Genomic DNA, 26839 nt, shown 5'->3' with positions numbered 1-26839 from the left:
CCATATTGCCTTTGTTAAAATTTTGTATTTCTTAGACATTCAGTGCCACTTGTTTCTGTTGATAATTCTTTCATTCAAGAAGTGAACACTAATATTGAAACTTTTTAGAAGATGTTGACTTTAACTGGATGGTGGTTGTATCTTTACACATACACAGAATCCATTTTCATTAATCATATTTTTCACTAGGAATAACAACAGATATTAATGTTTTAATATTGTTCCTAAATATCTAGAAATAGAAATAATTACTGGTGTCCTTTGGTTTTAGAATAGGAAAGTTTATTTTGCTAGAATTTCTGGAGACATTTCTATGTATTTGCATATACCTATTTTTGAGACCCTTTGATAACCTTTTATTGTAAAACTGTTTTTTTAGTTTTAATTTTTTCTTCTACTTTTATCCATGGATGACTTTCCCCCAAACTTCACTTGTTTTTTATTTTCAAAGATTATTATTTTAGATTATTTATTTTTAATTTGGTATAAGGAGTTAGTTGGAGTTAAAAACAAAAAGAACTAAAGAACTTGGTGTGTCAAAGCTGAAGGAATAAAATAAAAATAAGTAAACTCAGGTTTTCCTGTATACAAGCAGTTAGTAGTTGAAAGTTAAATATTTGACAGAAGTTGGCTTTACTATTTTAACTTATTTTTTTAATTACAAAAATTAATAAGTGAAAGTTGCAATAGGCTACTCCCTGGGAGTGGGAAAAATAACTTAAAATAGGGATTCATTATTGCAACACCAAGACAGCCACACTTGCAAAATCTTTCCTGAAAGTACAGATCTTAGTGATAGGTTTGCTGTGTGCTTAGTAAGTCGCTCTGGTCAAAAAAATCTGTTCTGTCACAGAAGAACATTTCTGAAAGCGGTTCAGAAAGGCTTAGAATTAGCAAAGAATGTTACTTGCTGCGTAAAACATTTAAGATATGCATTAAATGCAAGTGAATTCATAAATGCATAGTAAAGCAGCTAAATAAATTAAAATGTTTGGGGTTTCATAGTTCACTAAATTTTCTCTAAAGACAGTTTTTTTATCCCCCACTCTACTATACCTGACCTCTTCCCTTATCAATTAAGGACCATCACCCAAGACTTCCAGTTATTTTTTTTTTTTTTTGCTAAATGTCCCGTCTATTTGCTTGTTCCTACTTTATTTTACTAGGAACCTTGTTAGAATGAGGGTCTATGAACTCCTTTTAACTGGAATTGTTATACACTAAAGGTAAGTGGGTCAATCCATAGTCCACCATCATGGGAAAGATAGACGTGAACTTTGCGGACTGCTTCATGAATTGAGAGTTCTCAGGAGACCATTTGAATGGACACTGATTCCATGTCTCCATCAAGGCCTTGGCCACCTGACAGGCTCATACGTTCTAAAGGACATGCACTTGTGTTTATGATTCTCAGTAGCAACTTTGCTGACATTCTCCCAAGGTCACTTTCAAAGCAAACACGGGAGGGATCTACCCATGGGAATCTGGCTCTTTAACCTGGGTGTTGCTGTTCTTGTTACAGCATGAGTCTGTCAAGTCTTTCTTCTGCTGTATGCACTCCTTGGCTTTTAAGGCCCAGGTCCTCACAGGTTCTGTTTTGTGCTCACTTTTTGAATTTAAACCTGAGAATTCACTGGCATAAGGTCTGTGTTCTTTGTAAAGGTAATTCAATGAAATTTTATTTGTGAATCTCTTTATTACAATTTGGAATAAAGATGGTTTTAAATAATAATTAAATATTTATATGTTTATGTATTTGAATTAGCTCATATATAAAGGTTTCAGATTAAAGACAGATATTAGCATCAAGTGGAAAGAGGTCAGATGAAATCTTAGTTTATATAAATTCTACTCCTTCCTCATTTGGTCATGAACTCTTTTTTTCAGTTCCTACCCTTATTTATCTTTCTCTTCTTCCTTCTTTAATGATTAGACAAGACTTTAAAATATTAATTTTTTAATTAAAAATTTTTTACCAAAACTCTTGAATTTTCATCCCATAAGTAATATTTTCCTTACATCAATGATATTAACAGCTCCAGGAGAGAAGTGCTCAATGGCAGTGAGTAATGGGAGGAGCAGATTTTTTAAACACAGTTTTGTATACCAGGAATTTGTAAAGCATTTATTGCCTAGACTAGTTGACATGATATCATCCTGGTTACCATGGTATATGGTAAGTTGGGGATGTGTAAGACATCCTTGAGTTAATACTGATTTGAAACCAAATACCATAACTATATAAGAAGTTTATAAAGACATTTGTGTAACTAAAACTAACTTAGTAGAAAAATGCTTAGTAAATTAATGAATTACACTTTATCTAGACACTCTTTCTTAACGTAAGGTCAGTGTGTATGACATTCAGCCAGTGGATACAGAGTGACCTACTTAATTATGAAGTACAGCTCACCTGAGACTTTAGGGGAAAAGAGTCAGGTCCTTCCCAGAGCAACTAGGACAAAAGAGTCTAACTTGTACCCACGACTGCTATGAGCAGGTGACGTACCAGTAGGCTTAAATCATTGATTATATAATCTAGCTGTCCAATTTTAATTCAATTTTGATTATTTTATGAAACTGTAATGTTATAAAGGATTACTTAAAAGAGGAAAGTTCCTATGCTTATGGTCTAAAATAAAAAAACCCTTGACTTCTGCTTGAGTGCAAATCAATGTTCATAGGCCAGTGTGGGGTCTTCATTGTGAACAACAGTGTGGCCATAGGCACAAGCTTTTATGCCTCAGAGGCACGTGTCAGTCCAAGAAAGCATTAATAGAGCCTGGGTGCCCAAGTAAAGCTAGTGGGAAATAGAAAGGTGTTTTACTTTCATTGGTTGCTAATGGCCTTCCTATGGGCCCATCGTTTCATTTAAAAATGATTAGCCAGACACAATGTCTGGGAGTTGTTTTGAAATACTCCAGACAAAAAAAAGTTTGGGATGAGTGGGTAGGGAAAATTCTTTCTACTTCTGTTTATTAGAAAACTTCCATAAGTTTTTTTAAAAAAATAATTAGCTAAAACGAAATGAGTTATGACAACTCATTCAGTTAATTTCATCTTAGTTTTTCCTACCGTTTGATTTATCTTGATGAGTGTTTGCTGAAAACACACATTATACTGTCCTTGAATATTTTCTAGCCTAGGAAGTTTCCTCCTCAAATCTTTTGAATACACAGATGCATGCACAAAGCTTATTTCCAGTATCCTGAAGCATTGGGAAATCTTGTTTATTGTCAATTGAGAGGTAACATTTTAAATAGGAAAGTCCTCTGTCATTTGATAATGCCAAAATCAACAGTGTCTTTGGCTTAAAAAATAAAAGCTAGGCCAAAGTACAAGATGACTTAGTAAGACCGTTTTCCCCCTGGAGCCAGCTTCTGTGTGTGTGTGTGTGTGTGTGTGTGTGTGTGGCGCGCCGCGTGTGCGCGCACGCGCGCGTGCAGCTCTTGTTGTCCACATCTAATTATATAATGACTCGACCAGAAAATGGTGAGAGGAACAAATTCTTGATATATCAGCTTTTTATGGTGTAAAAGTGAGGAAGTTTTGGTTGGAATTATAGGAAAACATTGAAAAAGAAAGTGAAAAAAAAGAAACTATGGAAAGAAAAAAGAAAGTAAGGATCTTTGTTATCTACCTATTTCATGGTTCTTATCCTTGGAAGCAACTACTCTCACCTCAGCTTTTTACTAGTCCAAAAGCTGGATAATTGTATTGGCATTGAAATGAGTCATTTAGAATTTGAAACCATACTTCATTTAACTCTTCTAGATTCACAGGTGGCTTAAGTTGTTCATAATATAGTCTGTCTCGAGGAAATGAAGGCCATTCATTCATCATTTCTATTGAGTGCCTGCTATATGCTAGGCTTGTGCTTCTTACACATTGTGGTTACACTGCCTGTGCCTGTTCCTTCTAAAGCACTATTCCTATGACATCAAACTAATCATCAACTGAAAATGCACATTCAAATGTATGATAACATATGAAATTCATTCATGTCCAGCCGTGAGGACCCAGGAAGCAGCATCTCTTCTTTATCCTTCCCTTTTAAGAAGTTAGACATAGATCTCTCCCAAACCTTTTTATTGTAAGGGGAGAGTCCCGCAAATCTTTGGAGTCATGGTAAAATCTTGTTTTTAAATATGTACAGAATATAGTACTCTAGGTGAACGAGATAAATAAAGTGATATTACATCAGAGTTTCTCAACCTCAGCACTATTGACATTCTGTAACTGATTCTTCAGTTTCTGTCAATCATATTCTACTAGTGGCATGTCAATGAACTAAAATGCAGAGAATGCATCTATGTTGAAATGTTTTTAAAAATGTTAACCCATCTTTCTGTGTTAGGCCCTACAACCTTAGGTCAAAGCACTGAAGATTTGTTGTTGTTACTCTTTCTAATAGTTCTGACAAGTGTAAACGATCAGGTCATCAACTAAGTGGTCCTTTGCCCAGACACTCTTAAAAATGTTATGTAATGATTTGGAAAGATTCAGAGTATATTTTAACACTACTATAACATTCCTGTCAGACATTCACATTGATTTATAAGTGTTGTGTTATTCTGGTGGTGGTGTTTTTATTTTCATTGTAAAGTCTGGTTAGCTAGTTTATATGTGATTTTTTGAAAAAAGGATAGCCCTTAGTTCCACTTAATGTCTAGTGTTTAAACTAAAACATGGGGTCATAATCTTTGTGTTAAAGTATACAGTACTCTCAGATATTTTAAAGAGTACTTTAGAGTGAAATTTAAAAACAAAACATTTAATCAATTATTCTTTTGAAACTTTCCATAAATATGTTAACTTTTAAACATGTCTGGCAAGTCTCAGTATGTAGAGGAAATCTGCCTCATATTTGTTGCCGTTAGCTGCAGTTGTTGGAGATGCTTGGTAGAGGTAAATAGTGTAGCACACAATCTTTCAGTACAGTTGCCTTTTAAGGTCCTTTCCAGCTTAACATTTTGTTTGTCAGGATTCTCCTGGCATAGTCAAAATGGTAAAGGTTAAAGTTTTGTAGACTTGAGCTTTAAAACCAAAATATGTAATATATTCCATTAAAAGCTACTTTCTTGATGATAAATTAGAAAAGTGGTTAGCTGAATGAAGGTACAAATTCATTGTAATTATGCTCAATGGAACCTTGCTGACCATTTCTTAAATGTTGGAAGAATGCTATTTATCTATAACTAAAAATATCTGAAAGAATGGAGAAAATCAAGAAGCTGGACTTTCTCCCTGTCTGCATCTCCAGTCTGCTTCTTAAATAATGTAGCTGGATGGATGCCAGGGAGACGGAAAACTCCATGGGTTCTATGTCTGTCAAACAATTCTGAATATGAGCTATTTTTGAGTATTTATGAGCTTTTTCAGAGTGTGGTCCCATGAAGGAGGACCTCCTTATCAATTCAGCATAGAGCAGTAAGGGTAACTTAGAATGGGAAGCATTGGTAATAAAGAGGCCCAGAGTATATTCTTCCAGTATTGGGAGTATTAAAAATGAATCGTGAAATTCTCTAATATTTCTTTTCTTTTTCTGTTAAGTTGCTATAGCCCAAGGTGGAACAATCCAGATTTCTAACCCAGGATCTGATGGTGTTCAGGGACTGCAGGCATTAACAATGACAAATTCAGGAGCTCCTCCACCAGGTGCTACAATTGTACAGTATGCAGCACAATCAGCTGATGGCACACAGCAGTTCTTTGTCCCAGGCAGCCAGGTTGTTGTTCAAGGTATATTTTATTAATCTAATACATTTAGAATACCTGTGGATTATTATATCATACCATTTAGTGGTGATTTTATAGTTTTCTGAAATATACAGACGGTAGATTTGGGGGGGTGGGGGGAGGCACTTAAAAGGGTTGAAAAAGAAAGATTTTAATACATTAAACAAGTTAAATTATATGATTCACTTTTTAGCAGGTTTTATTGCTCTTAAGAAAGGTTAAATTCAGAGTAGCATGATGGAAAAAGGGAGTTGGAAACATGAATGAATTTTTGAATTAAGTAAATGTCCTTCATTTGGGGGTTAGAAATATTGCGCCTAATATATTTTTATTACCTAGTTTATGAAGATTTAAGTATCCAGTCCATTTTGCACTGAATTTGGGTCTTTCTCCAGCTGTTACACTCAAGTCTCATTTTTAGACATCTCATTTGAAAACAAAGGCTAGTTGTTGGTTTTTCTTTAGACCATTCTTAGTATATCTGAATTCTGAGGTACTTGTACTGCCTCTTACAGAAGCTGACAGTAGTGAAATAAAACAGTTGGCACATAGCCCTAAGCTTTTAGGATAACCTAAGATTTCGATCAAAGTTGAGTTTTACATTATTTTAATTTCATTGTCTTCATAATAACTATAATAACTATAATATGTTTAATACAACTTTCAAAACTTCTGTTTTAATTTAATTCTATTCTGCTTGGTCTGTTTGCTTAGGGCATATGATATAGCACTAATTTTAAGGGGAGTAATCAGTTCTTTTAGTTTGAAAATCTTGCAAGTGTGGAAAAAAGCAGATTATAATTGATGAATCTCTTGAAAATTAGCTTTTCTCTTAGGTATTTGGGGGTTAGCATGGACAATTATAAAAGTATATGAAGAACTGAAGTGGTGGCATTTATGGAGTAAAAAAAAATACATAGTACTTACCCAATACTTTAATTTTAAATGTAAAACTAAGTCCACCTACATATTTCCCTGATAACTCGTGAACTCTGGTGTCTAAATGAATAATCATAAAGAATAATCATTTCTTCTAATTTTATCTTTTTCATATGGAAAACCTGCTGCAAACTTGATACTTTAACAACAAGGAGAGTTTTTTAAATGTTTTATATTTTGCATAGATAATATGCACAGAAGTTTAAACACATTTATTTAAACATAAGTTTTGTCCTCTGAGGGTTTTAGTTAAGAACTTTTTTTCTTCCATAAGTCATAAAGATATTTTTCTACATTAATTCTATTAGCTTTGTAGTTTTACTTTTCACATTTAGGTCCTTAATCCACCTGAGGTTCACCTGTGTACATACTATTAGGTGGGAATTCCTTTTCATTTTTTCTCCATGTATGGAGCTAGTTTTCCCTACTAATGGTTTGTTCTTTCCCAGTTAATTTATGGGGCAATAGTATTTAAACAATAGGTTCTCATGTATACTTGGATCTGTCTCAGAACTCTCCATTCTGCACTCTTGGTCTCTTTTTCTATGTGCCAGTGCCATACTGGTTTGTTGGTTCGCAGAACAAGTTCCCCTTTCTGTCCTTTTGTCTGTCTGTCTGTCTGTTTGCTTAGGGTCTTTTTAGTGCTGAGTTAGCCTTTGGGAACCGTTATTCTTTCGTATGCATTTGGAATAAGTTTGAGTTTCTAAATAATAACAATGTCATATAATAAAATGAGAGTGCATTTAATTTATAGATTAATTAGGGAGAACTGGTCTTTTTATTGAGCTATAATTGACATTTAACATTATATTAGTTACAGGTGTACAACATAATGATTCCACATATGTATAAGTCACAATAAGTGATCACTGCAATAAGTCTGGTTAACATCCATCACCACACATAGTTACAAATTTTGTTTTCTTGTGATAAGAACTTTTAAGATCTACACTCCTAACAACTTTCAAATATACAACACAGTATTATTAACTGTTGTCACCATGCTGTAGATTATATCCCCAGGACTTATTTATTTTATAACTGAAAGTTTGTACCTTTTGACCACCTTCACCCATTTAGCCCGTTCCCCACCCCCCACCTCTGGCAACCACTCATCCGTTCTCTGTGTCTATGAGTTTGGTTTTTTTGGGTTTTTTTAGATTCCATATATAAGTGAGATCATTCAGTATTTGTCTTCCTCTGTCTGACTTATTTCACTTAGCATAATGCCCTCAAGGTCTATCCATGTAACAAATGACAAGATTTCCTTCTTTTTCATGGCTAAATAATATTCCCTTGTATATATGTACCACATTTTCTTTATCCGTTCATCCATCAATGGACACTTAGGTTGTTTCCATATCTTGGCTGTTGTAAATAATGCTGCAATGAACATAGGACTGCAGATATCTTTTCAAGTTAGTATTTTTGATTCCTTTGGATAAGTACCCAGAAGTGGAATAGCTGGGTTGGATAGTAGTTCTATTTTTAATTTTTTGAGGAACCTCCATGCTGTTTTCCTTAAAGGCTGCACTAGTTTATATTCCCACCAACAGTGCACAAGAGTTAGGCGGAACTGAAGGCTTTATAATGTTAAACTGACCTATTCCAAACTGTTGATCGTCTCATTTATTCAGGTGGATCTTATTTTAACTTCTTTTAACAATTTAAAATTTTCTCCATGGGAGTCTTTTATATTCTTTGTTTAGTTAGTTCCTAAATGCTTTATGGTTTTCATTGCTGTTATGAATGGTGCCTTTCTATTACATTTTCTAGTTGTTGCAGGTGAAGAGAAATATTATTGATTTTTTAAAAGTTTACCTTTTATCTATTAACCTTGCTAAACTATAGTTACTGCTAATAATATGCTGATTCATTGTGAATCTATCCGTGATACTATGTGAACGCTTTTATCAAATACAAGTAAGATGTTTGTTCTTTCCTTCCAATCTTTATTCCTCTCTTTTTCTTTCTCTCCTTGCCTGGCCTTTGCTTTTCCTTTCCTTTCCTCCTCTACTTTTTTTTAAAATCATGGTGGCCAGCCGCTCTAGTTCTGCGTTACACATCACAGGGTCCTTGGGCACTCTTGTCTTACTCTCTATCCACCTTCCCCCCTATCATTCCATTGAAAGGTCACAGCAGTTTCTTTGTGAGTTCTCAATTAATCGCTCAGCGGTATTTAACACTGTTGACTTCTGCTTCTTTCGCTTCCCTGATACTGCATTTTATTGTAGTTTCTTCTCTCTCTCCTGCCTCTCCGTCAGTCTCCTTTGTTGGTCTGATCTTCCTCTGCCCGGCTCCTAAGTGTTAGTGGCATTCCTCAGGCTTGCATCCTGGGCCCTCTGCTGTCAGACTTGAGTACTCTCCCTGGATGACCTCCCTGCCCATGGCTTCAGTTCACTGTGACTGTGCCCCACTCCAACTGGCTGCTCAGATATCCTACACACATCTTCAACTCCTTAAGTCCAAAACTCCACATCCATTTTTCCCCACCCAAGTATTTTTTCCCCCCTTTTGGTGAGGAAGATTGTCCCTGAGCTAGCATCTGTGCCAATCTTCCTCTATTTTGTATGTTGGATGCCGCCAGAGTATGGCTTGATGAGCGGTGTGTAGGCCCATACCCAGGATCTGAACCCACAAACCCCAGGCCGCCGAAGCAGAGCAAACAGACTTAACTACTACACCACCAGGCTGACCCCCTACCCCAGTTCTTTTGTTTACCCTATTTCAGTAATGGATTACTGTCCATCCTGTTGCTTCAAGCCAGAAACCTGAGCATCATCCCTTACTCTCCCTCCCCCCATCCATTCTTCCTCCTAGCCAAATCACACCTCTTCGCTCCTCTCCGCCCAGTCATAACCCTAGTTCTGGCTGCCATCTGCTCTGACCTGGATTACGACAGCAGGTTCCGATCTCTGCTCTGAAGCTGGCCGCTGTGGAGCAGCTTCTTGATCTTCCTAGTCATGCCGGAGGCAGCAGATCCCTTCTTGGCCCGGTTTTTTGTGAATTGTTCCTGAAAGTTCAGCTAGGCTCTCTTTCTTCATCCTTCTCAATGATCCTGGGAGCTACTACTATTTCTTAAAAACAAGTCTCTGCCTCCGACACTTCCCTCTCTACATTATACTCTCAATTCTGCAATTCAGAGTGGTATTTCTAAAATTCACATCTAATTTATGTCAGTCTCCTGCTCAAGAACTTTCATTGACTGCCTGTTACTTGTTAGACAGAGTCCAGATCCTTAACACGGCCCAAGTCTCTGCCTGATCCAGGCCTCCTTCCTCTCATCTTCTTCGTCTTTTGTAGGGCAGCTCTGTGCTGGATTCTTCTAATTTCCTGTGATATGCCATGCCCCCTCTCCTCTCTAGGGCCCTCGCACGTAGCCTTTGCTCTGACAAGAACACTTTCCCTAATCATGTGCATTATTCAGTTTTCACCTTAGACAGCACTCCAGGAAGCCTGCCCTGATCCTCCAGATGTGGCTTAGATACCTCCTGTGAGTTCCCACTGCACCTTCTTGGGGCACATCTCACACTCTTGTGAAGCTCCATGTCCTGCCTAGATGGGAACTTCTATTTGGACAGGGATTCTTAGTCCCTAGCACAGTCGCTGGCGTATGATAAACATTCAGTAACCATTTACTGAACGAGAGTGAAGTACTCCTCGTCTGTGAAAATGTTACTACTTCTGTGTGCTGCTTGAGTTTGGTCCAGCAAGTATATTAAAACTTAACTACAGCAGTAGTCCGCCAAGCAACCAAGCTTCCTCCTGCCCTTCCTTCCTCTACCCTTTTTTACACTATTTATTGAGCACCAAGTGCCAATTTAAAGAAATGTTGACATAAAAATCTATTTGAACTTTCTGAAATTGGACATAAAATTGACTCTTGGACCCAAACCTTTAGGTGAGGCTGGGATGGAAGAGTCCTTCATGGATCCTCTGATGGGGTTAACATCTAGGCTGATCCCTAGACCTCTTTCCTCAGCCAGGGCAGGCTGTCTTCAGTTCATGTGCTCTGGAGAACACTGGAAACCTGATACTCCCTGATGTCTCACTTCCTTAGTACCTAAGTGTGAAGTCCCTGCCTTTACCAGAAGGTGCTTAATTGAATAAGGCGAACTGTGGTAGAGTGTCCTTTCATTGACATAAGGTCGGGTTGGATTCTAATCAGATAAGAGAATGGGCTTTGTGCAGCCCTCTGATAGAGGTAAAAGGTCTCAGTGACATGTCACTTATTTTTCTGCAGTAGAGATGCAAATCAGGTTTTTCCCCAGGCTGTGGTCTATTATACTGTTGAACATATGCCAGTTTTTTGTCTAACTGTGCAATTGTTAAATTTCCTATAGAGAACCAGCAATTCAAGCACTGAACCTTCATTAGGTGACCCAAATAAAATTGGACATATTTTTTAAAATTTACAAATAGTAATTGTGACTGACTTAAGAATTTTTAAAAATCACAAAATTCTTTTCAAGGGATTTTAATTTAGTAAAATAATGTATTAGATTGAGCCCCATGAAATTGCTGTTTTTGTGAGCCAAAAAAGTCAAATATCAGCAGATTTATTTGGTTCAATCTAATATTTATGGAAGAATGCCATATAATACTTGCTACATTTGGCACAGTGAATTTTTAAAATTTCAGTATCTACTCCCTTCAAGTGAAATTAGCAAATTCTATGTTACCTTAGGAACAGCTTGATTTTTATGGTGGTGTAGCAAATAAAAATGTGCTAAGTGAACAAAGGTGGCTGGGTATTTCTTACTGGGTGAATTTAGAAGGGTCTATGAAATACACTTCTGTGTATTTCACAGTGTCTTTCAGAGCTTAATGTTAGGGTTCTTTTTTTGTTTTTTTAATCTCCAAGTATTTTTTTCCTCCTTCTGTGAGTTATGAAAACTATATAGGGTTTATGCCACCTTTGTTTATCTAGAAACTTGGACAGGACAATAATAAAGAAGAAGCCCCATAAGAAACAACTATGTAACTTTTAATGCTAATGAGACGTTTTTTTGCCAGAGCCCATCCCAACATATTTTTATGTAAAAATGAGAAACGAGCATTAAGATGCTTTATTGCAGGAAGGGTTTTCATAGGGCTTGGGTTTCAGTGAGCTCGGCTGTGACAAAGCAAACTGATGGCAGTGATAGGCTAGTGATGTCATTGTGATGTCAATACTCCTACGTACCCTGCCCATGCTTGTTAGTTCGGAACACTTTGTTGCCCTGTGAGAGGGGAAACAAGGCAGTTTGTATGCAGAAGCCCATCATGGCTGTAACTGGAGATGAAACAGGTAAGAATTTTAAAGTGGGATTTAAATTACTTCTGCAAAAAATTTTTTGAACTTTAAAAAAATTATTTCGGGACACCTGAGTGTTTCAGAAAGTATGACTTTTCCGGTAGCTGAGGAGTAAGACGTTCCTTTCTTTCTCTCTCTGTAAATTCCGCACTCTGTTGAGGCATCTCAGTGTGCTTGCCTTTTCGCTCACTTGACCACGGCAGTGGTCCTCGCTCGCTCGCTCTCCGTTCCGCTCTACCAAAATAAGCTGTTACTTCATCTGCAACCTGTTGCAGGTCCGATGCCGCTACAGATTAAACTTACACAGTTTGCAAGTTGTCAAAAACCGAGCTGCCGATTTCCTCGCCGCGTACGCACGTAGCCCAGAGCCGAGGAGCCGCGCGGAGGGCCGCCGCCGCTGACCCCCGGCTCTCGGGCCCCGGGCCCCTGCCCCCGGCTCGGCTTGCGGCGGCGCGCGCTGACGTCACCCCGCCTCCCGGAACCGCTCGGGGGCGCCGGGGGCCTGTGGCGGGCGGCGCGCCGACGTCAGCCAGCAGCCGGGCTGGCCGCGGGCCCTGGCGCGTGCGCCCGCTGACGTGAGCGCGGGCGGCCCCGCCGCTCCTCCGGGGCGCCCTCCCGCCGCTCAGCTTCGCTCGCGAGCCGTGCTTTGCCGCCCCCCTCGAGGTGAGTGTCTGCCGGCCGAGGGCACGCTCGGGGGCCGGCGTCCCCAGGAGTTCCGCGCGTGCGTCGGTGCCCGTGCGGGTCGCGGCTGTGGCCGGGTGGCCGCTGTCCTTCGTGCGGCGGCGGCGGCGGCGTCGACTGAGGTAGCGTGTGCCCGCCGCCCCGGCGCCGAGCGCGCAGGTGGGCGCGGAGAGGGGGCTGGCGGACGCCCGCCGCGGCCTCGCCACCAGGGCGACAGGCCCGTGTTGGGAGCGTGCAAAAGCCGTGGTCGCTTGTTTGTAGGATTATCTTGAGGACCCATTGTTTCTCTCGAGCTTTTGTGAAGTTTTAGAGATGCTACAGATTGCAGAACCTCTCCAATACAAATTTATTGTAAGATATAGATGGACTTAACCTCAGATATTGCGTGTTATATGACTCAGAACCAAAAGGCAGTTTTCTGCACATATATCAAAAAATTAGTAATTGGTTTATATGTTTCTTTACTAAGCTTTTAATTCCAATTCAGCATTTGACTTGTCTGAGCATGAGAATCATAACAAAAAATAAAATGATTTGAAAATACTCAGAATATATTTAAAGATGAAAGTTTAAGGTAAAAATTTGCATAAAACTTTAACCATTGCTTGTATATAAGTGAACATTTTTATACATTTATGTTTACAGAATGAACATACCATCCTTAAAGAGATTTTTTTTCACAGTTTTACCCTTTCCAATTTAAAATTTTCAAAATGCTGAAACTAGAAGATGTCAGCCTTTTTTCACAAGACATCGTTGTGCCTTTGGAAATCATCATTTTTGGAAATCTGGTCAGTTGTCACAGAATCAGTTCTGTTTGGAATACCGTTTTAAAATGAAAAACACGTTTTTTCTTTTTGTTTGAAGAGTCCAAAGAGCGCAGGGTCTAAGGTGCTTTTCGCAGGTGGAGTAGAGCAGCTCCCGGGGCAGCCTTTGGATTCTGAGTTGTGGTGTGCCTGTGTGGATGGGCGAACCCAGAGGGTTGACCTGGACCGGTGGCTTGCGCTTTTTGACTCTGACCCTTGTTTTACATCATGGTGCAGTAGACCTGTGCGTGGGTGTGCCCTACATTAATATAGAACAAGTTTCAAAAGCGATGCTTATACTTACTGTATGTGAGGTACTCATACTTTTCTGTTCTCTTTCCTTCTCTTTTTTTAATGCTATTCTTGACCCATGAAATTGATTTTACGATCCACTAATGGTCTACAACTTAAAGTTTGAAAAACTGATCTAGACCAAAATCAGGCTCCCAACAATACTGACGACTGGAAAAGGTTTTGGGAGCATTTACTTATAGCATCATGGAATTCAATGTGAAAAGTGAATATCTATAGTTTAGAGAATTATTGATTCTGTTGAGTATAGGTTAGATTTTTATTAGAAATATTTTTTGGCTTTATTCACAAGCTGATTATGTTAGGAGTCTAACTCCATATTTTTTAGATTCCGTGTCTAAAAAACTCTAAAAAGTAGTATTCAGCCTGGATTTCTGAATTGTGAAAAACAAACATTCCGACTTATTCAAATTTGGAAAACAACATCTTAGTTAATATTTGATGCATGAGAACAAGAATACATTTCACCTTTGTGAAAGGAGGCTACTGGGAAAGGTTTTTGTTTGGAAATTTTCATTTAAAAGAATGGTTTGGATCAGGTTGTAACAGTTTGTTGAAGTTGTTAGCAAAACAAGTTATAATCACGTTGGAAGTGAAAATAACAAGGCACTCATCTACCTTAAGTTTCAATAAAACTCTGTATGGATGTTTTACTGAAAGGGCCATTTTACTATTTTCCCAGCATTTTGGAAAATTTTTTAATGAAATATAATTTGGGATAATTGTTTTACTTTGCCCTATTTTATTTGCCTATATGAATATATTGCCTAATAAAAATAATTATGATGATACTTTGCATTTATGTAAATTTTAAAATAAAAAAATCACTTAATGTTTCAAAGACGTAAATACAGATGTGGTAAGTGCTATCAAAGAAGCTGTCAGAAGGTGCGAGACCCACAGGAATAGAGGGTGAGGGGAGGCCTCACTGAGAAGAGGGGAAGCACTTCCGTGCACTCTCACTGGTTCACCCTGGTCAGATAGTATCGCGTTCATTTTGCGGATCACTGAGCCCAGCTCAGAGTGGATAGGTGACTCTTGCAGGCTTGCGAAGCCAGCAAGTGGTGAGCCAGTTTGAATCTTCAGACTGCTTGTCTGGTTCTCTTCACACCATATTACATTGCTCCTCCAAATTTGCCTGACATTGATGAACTGTGCTAACATTAGATGAGTTACAGTAGCACACTCCCCACTGCTTATAAACCTGCAAAATGAAGTTAGTATCATTTTAAGTAGTCAAATGGATTTTTTCCTAGAATATTTATTATTACTCCCATAGGGCAATAGAGCATATATTTGCTATTATATAGAACTTTAAATTTCAGTATTCATAATATCTCATTTTTTACATGGACTTGTTTTTTACTCTAAAGTTTACACTTAATAAACAACTCAGAAAGTTCCCTTATGTGTACCTTAAAGTAATAAATATTTAATGACTTAATTCTGTGTGGTCTGTGTGCTCTAGTAATTGTAACAAATTTGAAAATGTTCAGTGCTTACGTAGTCATGGTTATGTAGGATTTAATTTTCTTGGCAAAAGTGGAGCAGTAGGGGAGGGACAGTTTATGACTGAGGCGACAGGCAGGGACAAGCCTGCTTTGGGCATTAGCAGCACTGGTGTGATGGGGGGGGGGGAACCACAGGAGAAAGGGAAGGTGGCATAGCTGCTGGAGCTAGGGGAAGAAGCCCCTTGCTTTAAGTATGACTTCTAGGTTACCTCTCTTGCTTATTACTTAGGTGTCCTTGGCATTAGTGACACATGGCGAAATGTCATATGACGTTAGCACCATATGTAAAGCTGTTTTTATTTACTTAATGTGCTCAGTACTATAGCAATCTAAATAAATAAACAAGCAAGCAAGTAAAGTCACCATCATTTGGGGTGTTGATAAATCATTTTACTTTGGAAGCTATCTAGATAGGCATTTGGCTGGGTTTCTTTTTTCTTTCTTAGGAAGAAACAAACAAATACCTCTTTGACTTGTGGGATCTTTCAGTTTTCTTATTACCAGTCTGCTGAGATGATATCATTTGGTTATTTGTGATTCTTCACCTTTGAGGTTCTGTTTTAAATTGTTATATATATTGAAAAGAACATTTTATATTATCTTTTAATAATTTATTCTCTAAAGGAATATAATAAAATACAGTATACAGCTTTAAAGTTTTTAATAGGCATATTTTTAAAGAAAATAAGGAGTAAGAAGCGTATATTTCACCATTCTATTACCCAGGTTTGTTAGCAGGGAGACTCCAGGGGAAAATATATTTATGGATGTTATCTGCCTTTTGACTAATCCACGGCATAAGCATAACTTGGAACGTTGTCTTTCAGAACTTAAGGAAGGGAAGAGGAAGGGCTCTAACATTTGCTGAATGCCTCCCACGTGCCAGGCACTGTGCTAGACACTTTGACATACATTGCAGGGTGTATTGTGAGTATTAAATGAGATACTGTATCCCCATTTTACAGATGAGGAAACTGAACTTGCCCCAAGTCACATGGCTGGTAAGTGGCAAAGCTGGACTAGAACCCAGACTCCAAACCCCATGTTTTTTCTGCTGTACTGTGTTTAAAGCTTGCAAAGAGAGGTATGAAGTTAATGACCAGAATTGAGTTCTAGGAATTTTCTTTTCCCATGAAATATTTGATACTCAATTTAAAGATTTTTTTTCCATGTCAAGAGTTATATGGTTGGAAACACTATAATTAGAACATCTCTGCTTCTAAAATGTCGGGTTAGATGACTAACATCTGAGGAAAGATTGAAGAAATAATGCCTTTTTCAAGAAAGGCCAGTTTGAATAAATATGTAGCATCTTGTAGGGCTTTCCAGGTCTTAGTGTTAAAGACTTAAAGACTTAGCTATAATGATAGCTAATGAAAGTCTTATAAGACTGCTTATTTTAAACATTCCAAATGACAGTGGGCTTGTGCAAAACCCAGGGAAGTTCAGAATTTACTTCATAGCGCACGTGTAAACTCACCAAGCACCAATTATATGTCACGTTCTGTGCTAGATTCTAAGGTAAAAAAGATATCCCAGACTTGTCTTTAAAGCTTTCACTGCCTTAGAATAAAATTAGTGTATAAATATATTTTTCTTATTATCTTTCCCCAATCATGAGTTTAAAGTCCCCACTGATGATCCATTTATTTTCAGAAATAATTTATACAATGAAACGCTAGAATAAAAATCAATTTGGACACTTTTAGTAGTTAGATGGAACAGGAATTGGCCTTTATAAGAGTGCAGGCATAAGATATGTCATCAAAGGACACAGGATGGTTCTTTGATCTGTAAGCCCAGGTATCTTATCTGCTTTAAATTACCACTGAATTCTTAATACTAGAAACTGGAGCTAACTAAGATAAAAAACTTTTATATAACTTGTTTCAAAAACAAAACTTTTTGACATTTGGATTTCCTCAAAACAAGAGATGCTCTTTGCTCTTATCTTCTTAATGTATTTACTAATAAGATCCTATTTGAATATGTGGGATTTATCCATTCATATTTGTTCAGTGACCATTAGAAGTGTACCATCTTATAGATTCTTTGGGATATTACAGAAATTTATACTAATTCCTACTAATTTATACTAATTCATATTTCTGGCTTCAACTAATGAGCTGCAATCTGACTTTTGTCAAAGGAGATAAAAGGAATATAGTATGTCTAAAAAATTGTAATAAAACCCAGTTTGTTAGCTAACATCCCAGAACTAGTACATCCAAGTATATCATTCTCTTCCACATTATCATTTGAGCGGTTGCTGAAAATGTTTTAAGAATGCCTCTTTTGGAATTGCCATTATCCTTGATAGTGCCGAATTTGTTCCTTTGAGGGTGGTTTCAGCTTTTGGAAACAGGCAAAAGTTTAGAACCATTTCGGATTCTAAGACCAATGAATGAGCTTTATTTTTCATCTGTGAAGTATTCCCACCCCCCTTATTTCCTTCTTTTAAAAAAATGGATACTCTTCAACTAACTTTTATATATCATGTAAGCATTCTGCTCTAACTTTGCAGTAGAGAAGATAGCAGATGTATATAAAACCAGAGAGGGTATAATGAACTCCTCTGTACCTTTCTGTTGATTTTATTGCGCTTCTTAGTGAGCCGTGTTTGGAAAGAACAACCCTGGACCAAGGTCTGCATCTTTGCCGTGTGCAAACGTCAACCTGATGACACCTCAGCTTCTCATTCATCACTGGCTATTCCAGTTTTAGAAAGCCTGTGTCACCTGCAGCTGTTCCATTGTTTCAACCTTTATTATCCCATAACCTTCTTCCCTGGATGTGGATAAAAAGAAGAGAGGAGAGAACTATGTCATTCTGTGCTCTATTTTATCTCCTCTGACAAAATGATAAAATACATATTTAAAAAAATGTTCAGTATGTTAACAGTTTATAACTGGTTTTAAAATTGTGTTACATTTTTCAAAGCTATAAAATTTTCTGTGACATACAGTGAGACATCTATGTATACAGTATTTTTAAATAGTCACAAAAACAAATTTAGAATTTTTCCCAAGGTTGTCAATAGAGATTTTGCTAGTGAACATTATATTTATCACAGTTACTATTTATCACCATTGTTTTTTTAAATTACATACAGAAGGAAGAAGTAGTACAACCTTATAAGTGGTATTTTTACTAATCTTATGAAGACCTTTAATGATCTTCTCCCAAAGCCATATTTTTTATTGTTTTAGTCTTTCACCTTATTCTTGAGCCCTCAGGAGAAAACAAACCTAACATTTACCCAAAAAGAAGCACATAGATAAATTTTTGACAGATCTTTTAAACTACTTGGCCATTTTCACTGATACTATCCTATTTAAGTGAAAAAGTCTTTGTCTTCCTTTTGGGTAAAATTTTAGTTCTTACTCAGTGGGTATAATACATTTTATTGAAATATGTAAGTGATTGGCATTTGGTTCAGACCAATTTTTACAGGATTTAGTAACTTTCTTTAAACGTTTTTCTTGCGTTTAGCTTGTAATATCCTGTCAGGATGTCACATTAACTCTGGACCATACATTCTCAAAATTGAAATATTGGTGGTGGAAATGTGTTTCATCACTTAAATCCATCTGTCTTTTCTGGGAAGCTATGTTTATTGCAGTAGAGAGAGAAATTTTGAATATAAATTAGGACATTTTGAGGACTTTTAGTACTCAATATGAATACTAAATAAATATTAAGTCTATCATTTAACTATGGTTATACAATAATTAGAAAATATTTTTTAAAAATGAATACTTAGAAATGTATTATCCCAAGAAACCTAAGAAAGACAAAAATGATCATTCCCCAGAGAAACCACTTTTAAGTAGAGCTTTGCTGCTTTGTTTTTGACTTTTAACTGCAAATACGGTGAGCTGGTACTTTCCTTCAGCACCTCAGTCCTCCTCTGTTAGTAGGACTTACACTTGAAGACGTTTGGTAACTGTTTCAGGCATGATACAGGGTACAGGAAAATCTCCTGCCTGGAATAGGCAGAGGATGGAGATGTTGTGCTTAATCAGAATTTTTGCAGTGGTGTGCTAGAGCCGGCTCCTGCTGGTTTGCTAGAGCTGATTGTTAAATTTTCAGGATTTTTGTGAACTGGTTGTTAAAACAGTCATTATTAAAAATTTATACACACACACACGCACATACATTTAACAAATAAATTACATTAAAAACGACAATAAATACTCAAAACATCATTTCTAATTATTTTATCTATGTTCTTGAGGTTATTTACATCTGTTTTATCAGTATGGTGTGGTACTTACTGTGTATCTCTTCCCAACTCTGCATTCAGTGAAGTCACATTGGTAGCTTGAATTTGGCCATGGTGAAAGAACTCATGTCATGGGAAAGACAGATGCTACAGGTCCGGGCCAACAACCCCAGAGAGCTGGTTGTTAAACGTTTATCAGCACACCACTGATTTTAGGCTAGGACATTTTTCTACTTTAAATGTATAGAGCATGGTGAATGTCATTGTTCCAAATGTTGAAGAAGATCTTTGATACCTGAGATTTCTGTAATACTCAGAATAATCATCTTAAGTGTTAGCAAGATCACCTCTAGTGACATGTAAGAAGAAGTATGTTATTTTCAGGTCAGTTCTATATAAAATATCAAGTTGTAAATTGTTCATATAAGCTTGTAATATTTTGTTTTATTGTAGCTGCCACTGGTGACATGCCAACTTACCAGATCCGAGCTCCCACTACTGCTTTGCCACAGGGGGTAGTGATGGCTGCCTCACCAGGAAGTTTGCACAGTCCCCAGCAACTGGCAGAAGAGGCAACACGCAAACGAGAGCTGAGGCTAATGAAAAACAGGTAAGATGTTTCACTGGATATCAGCAACCACTTATAGGACCTATAATTTATTACTGTGGGTCTTAAAGAAAATTACTTTTCCTAAGCTATTTCTCCCCAGTTTAGTGTTATATGGCATTTTTATGTTGGTTTGTGCCCTATGTGTGATGATAATTAGATTTTCTTCTAGTCAGAATTCTTAGCTGTGAAACTATTTCATCAGCAAGAGGTATATACCTATGTTTTGTAAGGGTAATGTCTAAAAGATTCATTTTTTTTTTAGTGACGATGGAAGGGCTTTATTACAAATAAAGATTTCTTTTGTACTTGGTATTTGTGAAGTAGGTGATAAGTATAATTTTTTAGCTTCTTTATGAGCAAAATAAATATAGGGGTGAGTTAAGAATTTTCTAAGTCTTTTACTTCTAAGTAGTTTCTTTTTATCTACCTTGTAACTTTGCTTTTTTCTCTATTATACAGGAATTCCTTTTCTGATCATTTCTAGTCTAGTGCAAATACAAAACAACAGAAAGAATTAAAATTACACCTGTCCCCACCACTTAGAGATACTTACTAATATTATAGTATGTATACTTCCAGTCTATTCTCTTTTTCTCACTTATTCTTACACCGTACCTCTATAATTTTATTTTTTAAACAGCACTATATCATAAAAATGCTATTTTCCAAAATTCTTTTTCATTTAACTGACATGTTATTTATTGGTTTAGTTTTTATTATGGAGAATGGTGCAAATTAATCTGATTTTCAAAATGAACAGAATATGATATAAGAGTTTTCCCAGCAGTTTTGTCACCATATTCTTAAGTGTTAAATAATGTCCTCATTGTAAGAAAACAAAACATTTCAGATGGGATCATGTGCTTGCCTATGGTTAGGACCACATGGTGGTAGTTAATTTACTGGGTGTTAGCAACCTAGTTAATCTAGATATTGTGGCTTCTGAGCCTCTAAAATTTGGAAATAGTGCTGAGTTCATCACTGTCCCTTGTAACTGAGTGTGAACCAGTAGTAGCTATATTCAGGTTACTAATAGCCTTTTTTTTTTTTTTTTTTTAAGATTTTATTTTTTCCTTTTTCTCCCCAAAGCCCCCCGGTACATAGTTGTGTATTCTTCGTTGTGGGTTCTTCTAGTTGTGGCATGTGGGACGCTGCCTCAGCGTGGTCTGATGAGCAGTGCCATGTCCGCGCCCAGGATTCGAACTAATGAAACACTGGGCCGCCTGCAGCGGAGCGCGCGAACTTAACCACTCGGCCACGGGGCCAGCCCCTACACTAATAGCCTTTTAAATGCCACAATTTGATAGATTGTGGGACTCCTTAAGTTGGCCACAGTTCCCAAGCTTATTAGTTACCACAGATCACTAGGTGGAGTTTTGCACCCCGGAGAACTCAACAGACAACCAGAAATAGGATCACTCAGATAAACACATCTTTCTCAGTGTTTGTGCCAGGTTTACTGAGTCATCCTGGATTCAGAAATTCTGCAGGGGCTGAGTGGGTGGCGATCACTTCTATCATAGTTGTTTTATGGAAGTCTTGTTGTCAGATCCCTGACTTTGATCTGATGAAGGAATATGGATACTTCACACCTGCACTTGCAGAGATCTCAGGACCTAGGAATATCATTGCCTCTGGTCACAGAATGTACACTGTGAGGTTCACTTTAGAGATATAAAATGTGATAATAATGCAAACTATAAACTTGTTCATTGATGTCTTACTTTCCCAAAGAAAATAAAAAGGAAGAACTAAGAAGTAGCCTTCTTATTTCCCTTTTGTCATTATTCTCCACCTTTATTTTTAGATTAAAAAATTTTGTCAGTAGAATTACCAAAATGAAATAGATAAAATATGAGGTAGTGGGTTCCTAGAAACATGCCCCACAACTACCTACGCATACATGTGAGATCTCCCTGAGGAAAAAAAAATCATAAAATTTGGGGTTTTAAAAACATAATTAGCTGCTAGTAACTCTTGGGTAGCGTTTGTGTTTGGGCTGTAAATAAGTAAGGGAAATGGAGGCTTGCAGGTGGTGTTGTGATCTTACATAGCTGGTCCAAAGGTATGCGCGGCCAGAACAAAGGCCAGCAGGGTCATCAAGGATCCAGGCTCCTGCCTGCCTTGTCATCTTTAGCGTGTGACATTTGTTCTTGTGATCACGGCATGGCTGCCCCACCTCTAAGCTTTGCATCAGGCAGGAAGAGAGAAGGGCTAAAGCTAAAAATTGAGGCTGGCTGAGTCTGGCCCTTGTGAAAACTTTTCCTAGAAGACCCTGCTGGCAGCTTTCACCCCATTCCATTGACTAGAAATGGTTAATAGAAGCCCTAGCTGCAACGGATTCTGAGAAGGGTCAATTTTAGCTTTCCAAATCTCAGTTTCAGAGCAAGACAAGAGAAGAGCAGAGGGTAAATGGCTATTAGGTTGCTCAATATCTGCTGAGCAAGTATCGTATGCAACTTTTAGGTACTTTATTTCTGTTGTTTCTTTTAACTCACACGTAGCTCTCACGTGAGAATAGGTCTGGTTATTATCCTTACTTTACAGATGAGAAAGTGTGCTTCAGAGAGGTTAAGTAATAAGTTGGTTAAGATCACGTAGCCCAAACTGGACAGAACCTGGACGGTTCTTTATTCCAGAGCCAGCCCACTGCTCTAAAACACCTGAGTCACCTCAAAAAGACCTCAACGTCAGCTTCAGATTTAACTTCATGGAAAGGATGTAGGTTTTACTTATTAACGTGAAAGACCTCTTATACGTTGTCTCTTTTTATTCTTTGGGTGGCATTTATAATAGATATTTAATTATATTTTCACCAATCCAGTGACAGTTTTTATTTCTTTATAGCCTTGTCAATTTTTCCTCTTTGCCATGTATTTCCTCTCCATGCTGAGGATATATCCAGACAAATGCAAGGCCTGAAAACTGAGCTAACTATTAATAGAAGAAACAGGTGTTTTCCATAGCTGAGAAGTACTTAGGAATGTACCGTCTACTGGTGTGATCATTTAAAGCTTTGTGCTTGGAACATTTTGGCTCTGGTAACATGCGTGCACGAACACATGAAATATGAAGTTACGATTACTGTGTGCTATTTATTGTGAACAAATGAAATTTTAAAAATTAAATATCCCACAACACTCCTATTAGATATTTAAAATTTCATTTACTGGTAACTTGTTTTGTAAAATCACTATCTTCCTTCTAAATCTAGAATTTAATGTAATGATTTAATCATGAAAGCTTTGGTATTAATAAATGTACTTTAGTTCCTTTGTGGAAGAGAGTTGAATTATGTCCCCAAATTGGCAAATCTATAAATATGCTTGAAATTATTCTTAATTTCGCCTTGCTTATTAATTAAAGTTAATCTTTATCAGATTCAATTCACTTTTACATTTTTTATTTTTTTGTTAACCAGTTGAGAGAGAAGTCTGAGAACTTTGAGTTCACGGGGTGAGTGCATTGTTTTTGGTTAGGAAGTAGGGGTTGATCTTTTCCTGCAGTTCATTGGTATTTCAAGGTCTCTTTTCTGCTGACTTTTGCTTCCCACAGAGAAAACAGAGATAACCAGTTGTTAGTGAGAGTGAACTATCCTAAAAACAGAACTGGCCGATCTGTTGTACACATCACTCCAGGTTCAGAACTGCGGCAAGGCTAATTGGCATTACAGCGACTGGGGTTTAGACATTCAGCATGACTTTTGTTAAAACGTGTTTGAATTATCTGTTTCAATGTAGGCTGTTTTCATGTGAAGGGTACCCCAAGGGCAGTTATTCTCACTTGAATACTCCAAACTAAAGGTGTTCTGAGCGGGTGTATTCCATAGAGCAGTAAATGATGTCGTTGCCACCGCCTCCCACCCTGAACAAAAGGAGAAAGAGAAGGTGTTGCTGTAGTCATTATTTTTTGGTGGGATGATACCTGAAAATGACTGACTTACCCATCTGTTTATTTAAGCTTGCTGCTGTGGCTGCTGGTCTGCTTTCCTCTGGGCATGCCTGCAGTGCTTTACAATTCAGCATATTGGGCAGTAAATGCGTGTGATGAGCGAACAGGCTTGAAATGTACTTTTGACTTATTCGGTAGCTTCCTTTTCATAATTTTAATTGTGGTGTTCTCATATTCCTGGGTTTAAATTGTCTGAATAATCGAGTATTGTATTGCGTACCTTCCCTTCTTTCCTTCTTTAGTTTTCAGAAGCAGAGTCCATTTCATTTTTGTTTATGAAAATCTGCATGATTTGTTTATTGTTATTTTTATCCATGTTGTTCTCTAGCCAATAAACTGGTTTTTTTGCAGTCGTGATTGATCTTATTTGTTTTACTCAGATTTAGTCTTGAAGAGTTAAAATCTCCAATATTGACATTTCAGGTTTCTGAGGATTAATTTTTTTAATCATTTTTGATCGAATAATGTTGATTCATTGTGATAGAATATGTGGCTTTTGGTGGACAAAAATAACTAAGAGAATCAAAAGGATCTGTGACTGTTTTTGTAGAAATTCCACTTGGGGATGCGTTCTATTTTAGGTTACTGAAAACCATTCTGGTCACTGTTATCATGGAAAGTATGCCCTACGAAAACACAGACACCGTTTGTGAGGAATGCCCACGAACTGACTGCTTTCAAGCTGTTCTTGTTGTCTTAGAGTAGTCTCACAAAATGCTGTGCTTAGTTACACTTGTTGTGTCGCCTTGTACAAACCTTGCCTAGGATTGACTGGCTGTTGAGTTTGGGGGGCAGCTCACTGAGCCACTCTGGATTGTGCTGGAAGGTTGTGCCTGTAGTCATTTGCCTTGTGTTGGTTCCAGGGAAGCTGCCCGGGAGTGTCGCAGGAAGAAGAAAGAATATGTCAAATGTCTTGAAAATCGTGTGGCTGTGCTTGAAAACCAAAACAAGACTCTCATTGAGGAACTCAAGGCCCTCAAAGATCTTTATTGCCATAAAGCAGAGTAACTGTCTTTGACCTGGACCTTGTTTACTGTGAACTCTAATCAAGGCAGGAGATGCAGCAGTTCTACTAATTGTCATGTGGACTTGTGGAGGGGACACTTCTGACCCTTAAGAATCCAGTTTGGCTTAGTGTTTGAGATGGAATTGGGAATGTTGTTCCAAGATTTGGAATGCAGCCATGCTCACATTCACCAAGCTTACTTCCGTCTGTCTGTCAGGAGCATGCAACAAATGTTTTGTTTGCCCTTTGCTTCTGCTTTTTTTCAGGGAAGCTGCTAAAGAATGTCGACGTCGAAAGAAAGAATATGTAAAGTGTCTGGAGAGTCGAGTTGCTGTGCTGGAAGTTCAGAACAAGAAGCTTATAGAGGAACTTGAAACCTTGAAAGACATTTGCTCTCCTAAAACAGATTAGTATAAATATTTGACTATGAACTGATTACAACATGTACAGTTGCTTTTGAAGGCAATACAATATATAGCTGACAAGAATTATGGCTTTTTCCTTTGTATCATTCATCGTATTCTCTAATCTCTAACATTCCTAAAATGCTTCACTGTACGTAGTTAACTCTTAGCTGTAACTTCAGTTTTTTAAAAGAGACAAACTGTAAAAAAATGTATGTAACAAATTCTTAAAATGCAATATTTGTAAGACTTGTTTCAATGCCACATATTTGCAGTTCCCAATCTCTGTCATGAATAGTGTCCTATGCAATAAAATTTTTTGCAGGTCTTTAAAAATCATTTTAGGAAAGGATCATCAAAGATAATGCATCCAGCAGTACAATAAAAGTAAACCACAAAAAATACCTCAGGAAAGAATTGAAAGAAAGAGTTGAAAGACTCTAATGACATGCCTATGTGAAAATAATAGCCTATGAATGAATTTATGGCATTTGCAGATTTTTATATTAGTTGCTTTGTAAAGGAAATATTGTATTGCTGTCCTTGAATGCCATAGTTGAGAGTTTTTAATAGAACCATGTTGGTTACACTTTGTAGTGTTTGGTGCTCATTTAACTATCTGAACATTGACAATAGTTTTTACTCTATTGTGTAATATAAAGATCTTGCAGAAGTTCTTAGTGTTGGTTTGATGTTGCCTAATGAAAGTTACAACAACTTTTTAATATCTGGAATGACTTAAAAGTTAGAATTGCGCTTGCATACCTTCAAAGGTAGGCAAGCCGATGTCTACATTGGGTCATGATCTCCGCGCATGCTCTTTCTGCCATCTCATCAGAAGGACGGCCCAGAGCTTTCTCACAGAAGAGCAGCTACTAGAGATTCAGCTCGGGTGATGGCCTGGGCCTTTCTGCAGATGGTCTGGAAATCTCCTGCTAATGACCCTCTATTTTGAGGTTTAGCTAACAACCGTAGGAGTTTTAAAGTAAAAACAAAAACAACCCAAGATGTTATTTTCCATTTTAAAACAGCTTGAAGTTTATATTAGATCAAATATTTTTACATCAGCACATTCGGATGAAGTTCATTACATCGAGACAGCAGTGCTGTTGGTGGTATCCACATTTCATTCTGTTTTATGATAAAAAGCTCCAGGTGTAAGCTCAAAGCCCTCACTACAGGATGCCGTCATCTTGTCACTCTTGAGAGTGTGGAACACACTCTGCAATCTTTCCTGCCATCACTTCCAATTTGTTAAGTGTGACCCCAGCCCTGGTTTCAGTAGCGGAACCGGTCAGTGTGTGTAGGGAGCTACAGAAACAGGAGGTCGCTGTGTAGTGTCTAACTGCTGTCCCCACG

At 37.6% G+C, this 26839-nt stretch overlaps 1 protein-coding gene across 50 annotated transcripts in view; it reads left to right on the top strand.

Moving 5' to 3' along the window:
- CREM (cAMP responsive element modulator) overlaps window positions 1-26153 on the top strand; it is a 62064-nt gene extending 35911 nt beyond the window's left edge. For 10 of the 50 annotated variants that reach the window (XM_070601565.1, XM_070601566.1, XM_070601596.1 and 7 more), the window contains 4 exons: window positions 5554-5742; window positions 16250-16285; window positions 19963-20119; window positions 25343-26153. In XM_070601565.1, the coding sequence (XP_070457666.1) occupies window positions 5554-5742; window positions 16250-16285; window positions 19963-20119; window positions 25343-25487 (527 nt within the window). In that variant the 3' untranslated portion in view covers window positions 25488-26153. Of the gene's footprint in view, window positions 1-5553; window positions 5743-11647; window positions 11969-12439; window positions 12638-16249; window positions 16286-19962; window positions 20120-24933 lie in introns of those variants that run through there. The other 40 variants (XM_070601564.1, XM_070601594.1, XM_070601570.1 and 37 more) reach the window with 13 other exon arrangements.
- Window positions 26154-26839: the final 686 nt, after the last annotated feature.

The sequence above is a fragment of the Equus przewalskii genome, chromosome 30 (assembly GCF_037783145.1).
Source record: "Equus przewalskii isolate Varuska chromosome 30, EquPr2, whole genome shotgun sequence".
In the NCBI taxonomy this organism is placed as follows: domain Eukaryota; kingdom Metazoa; phylum Chordata; class Mammalia; order Perissodactyla; family Equidae; genus Equus; species Equus przewalskii.
Note: the sequence above shows the minus strand (reverse complement) of the source record. Positions and strands in the feature narration are given on the sequence as shown.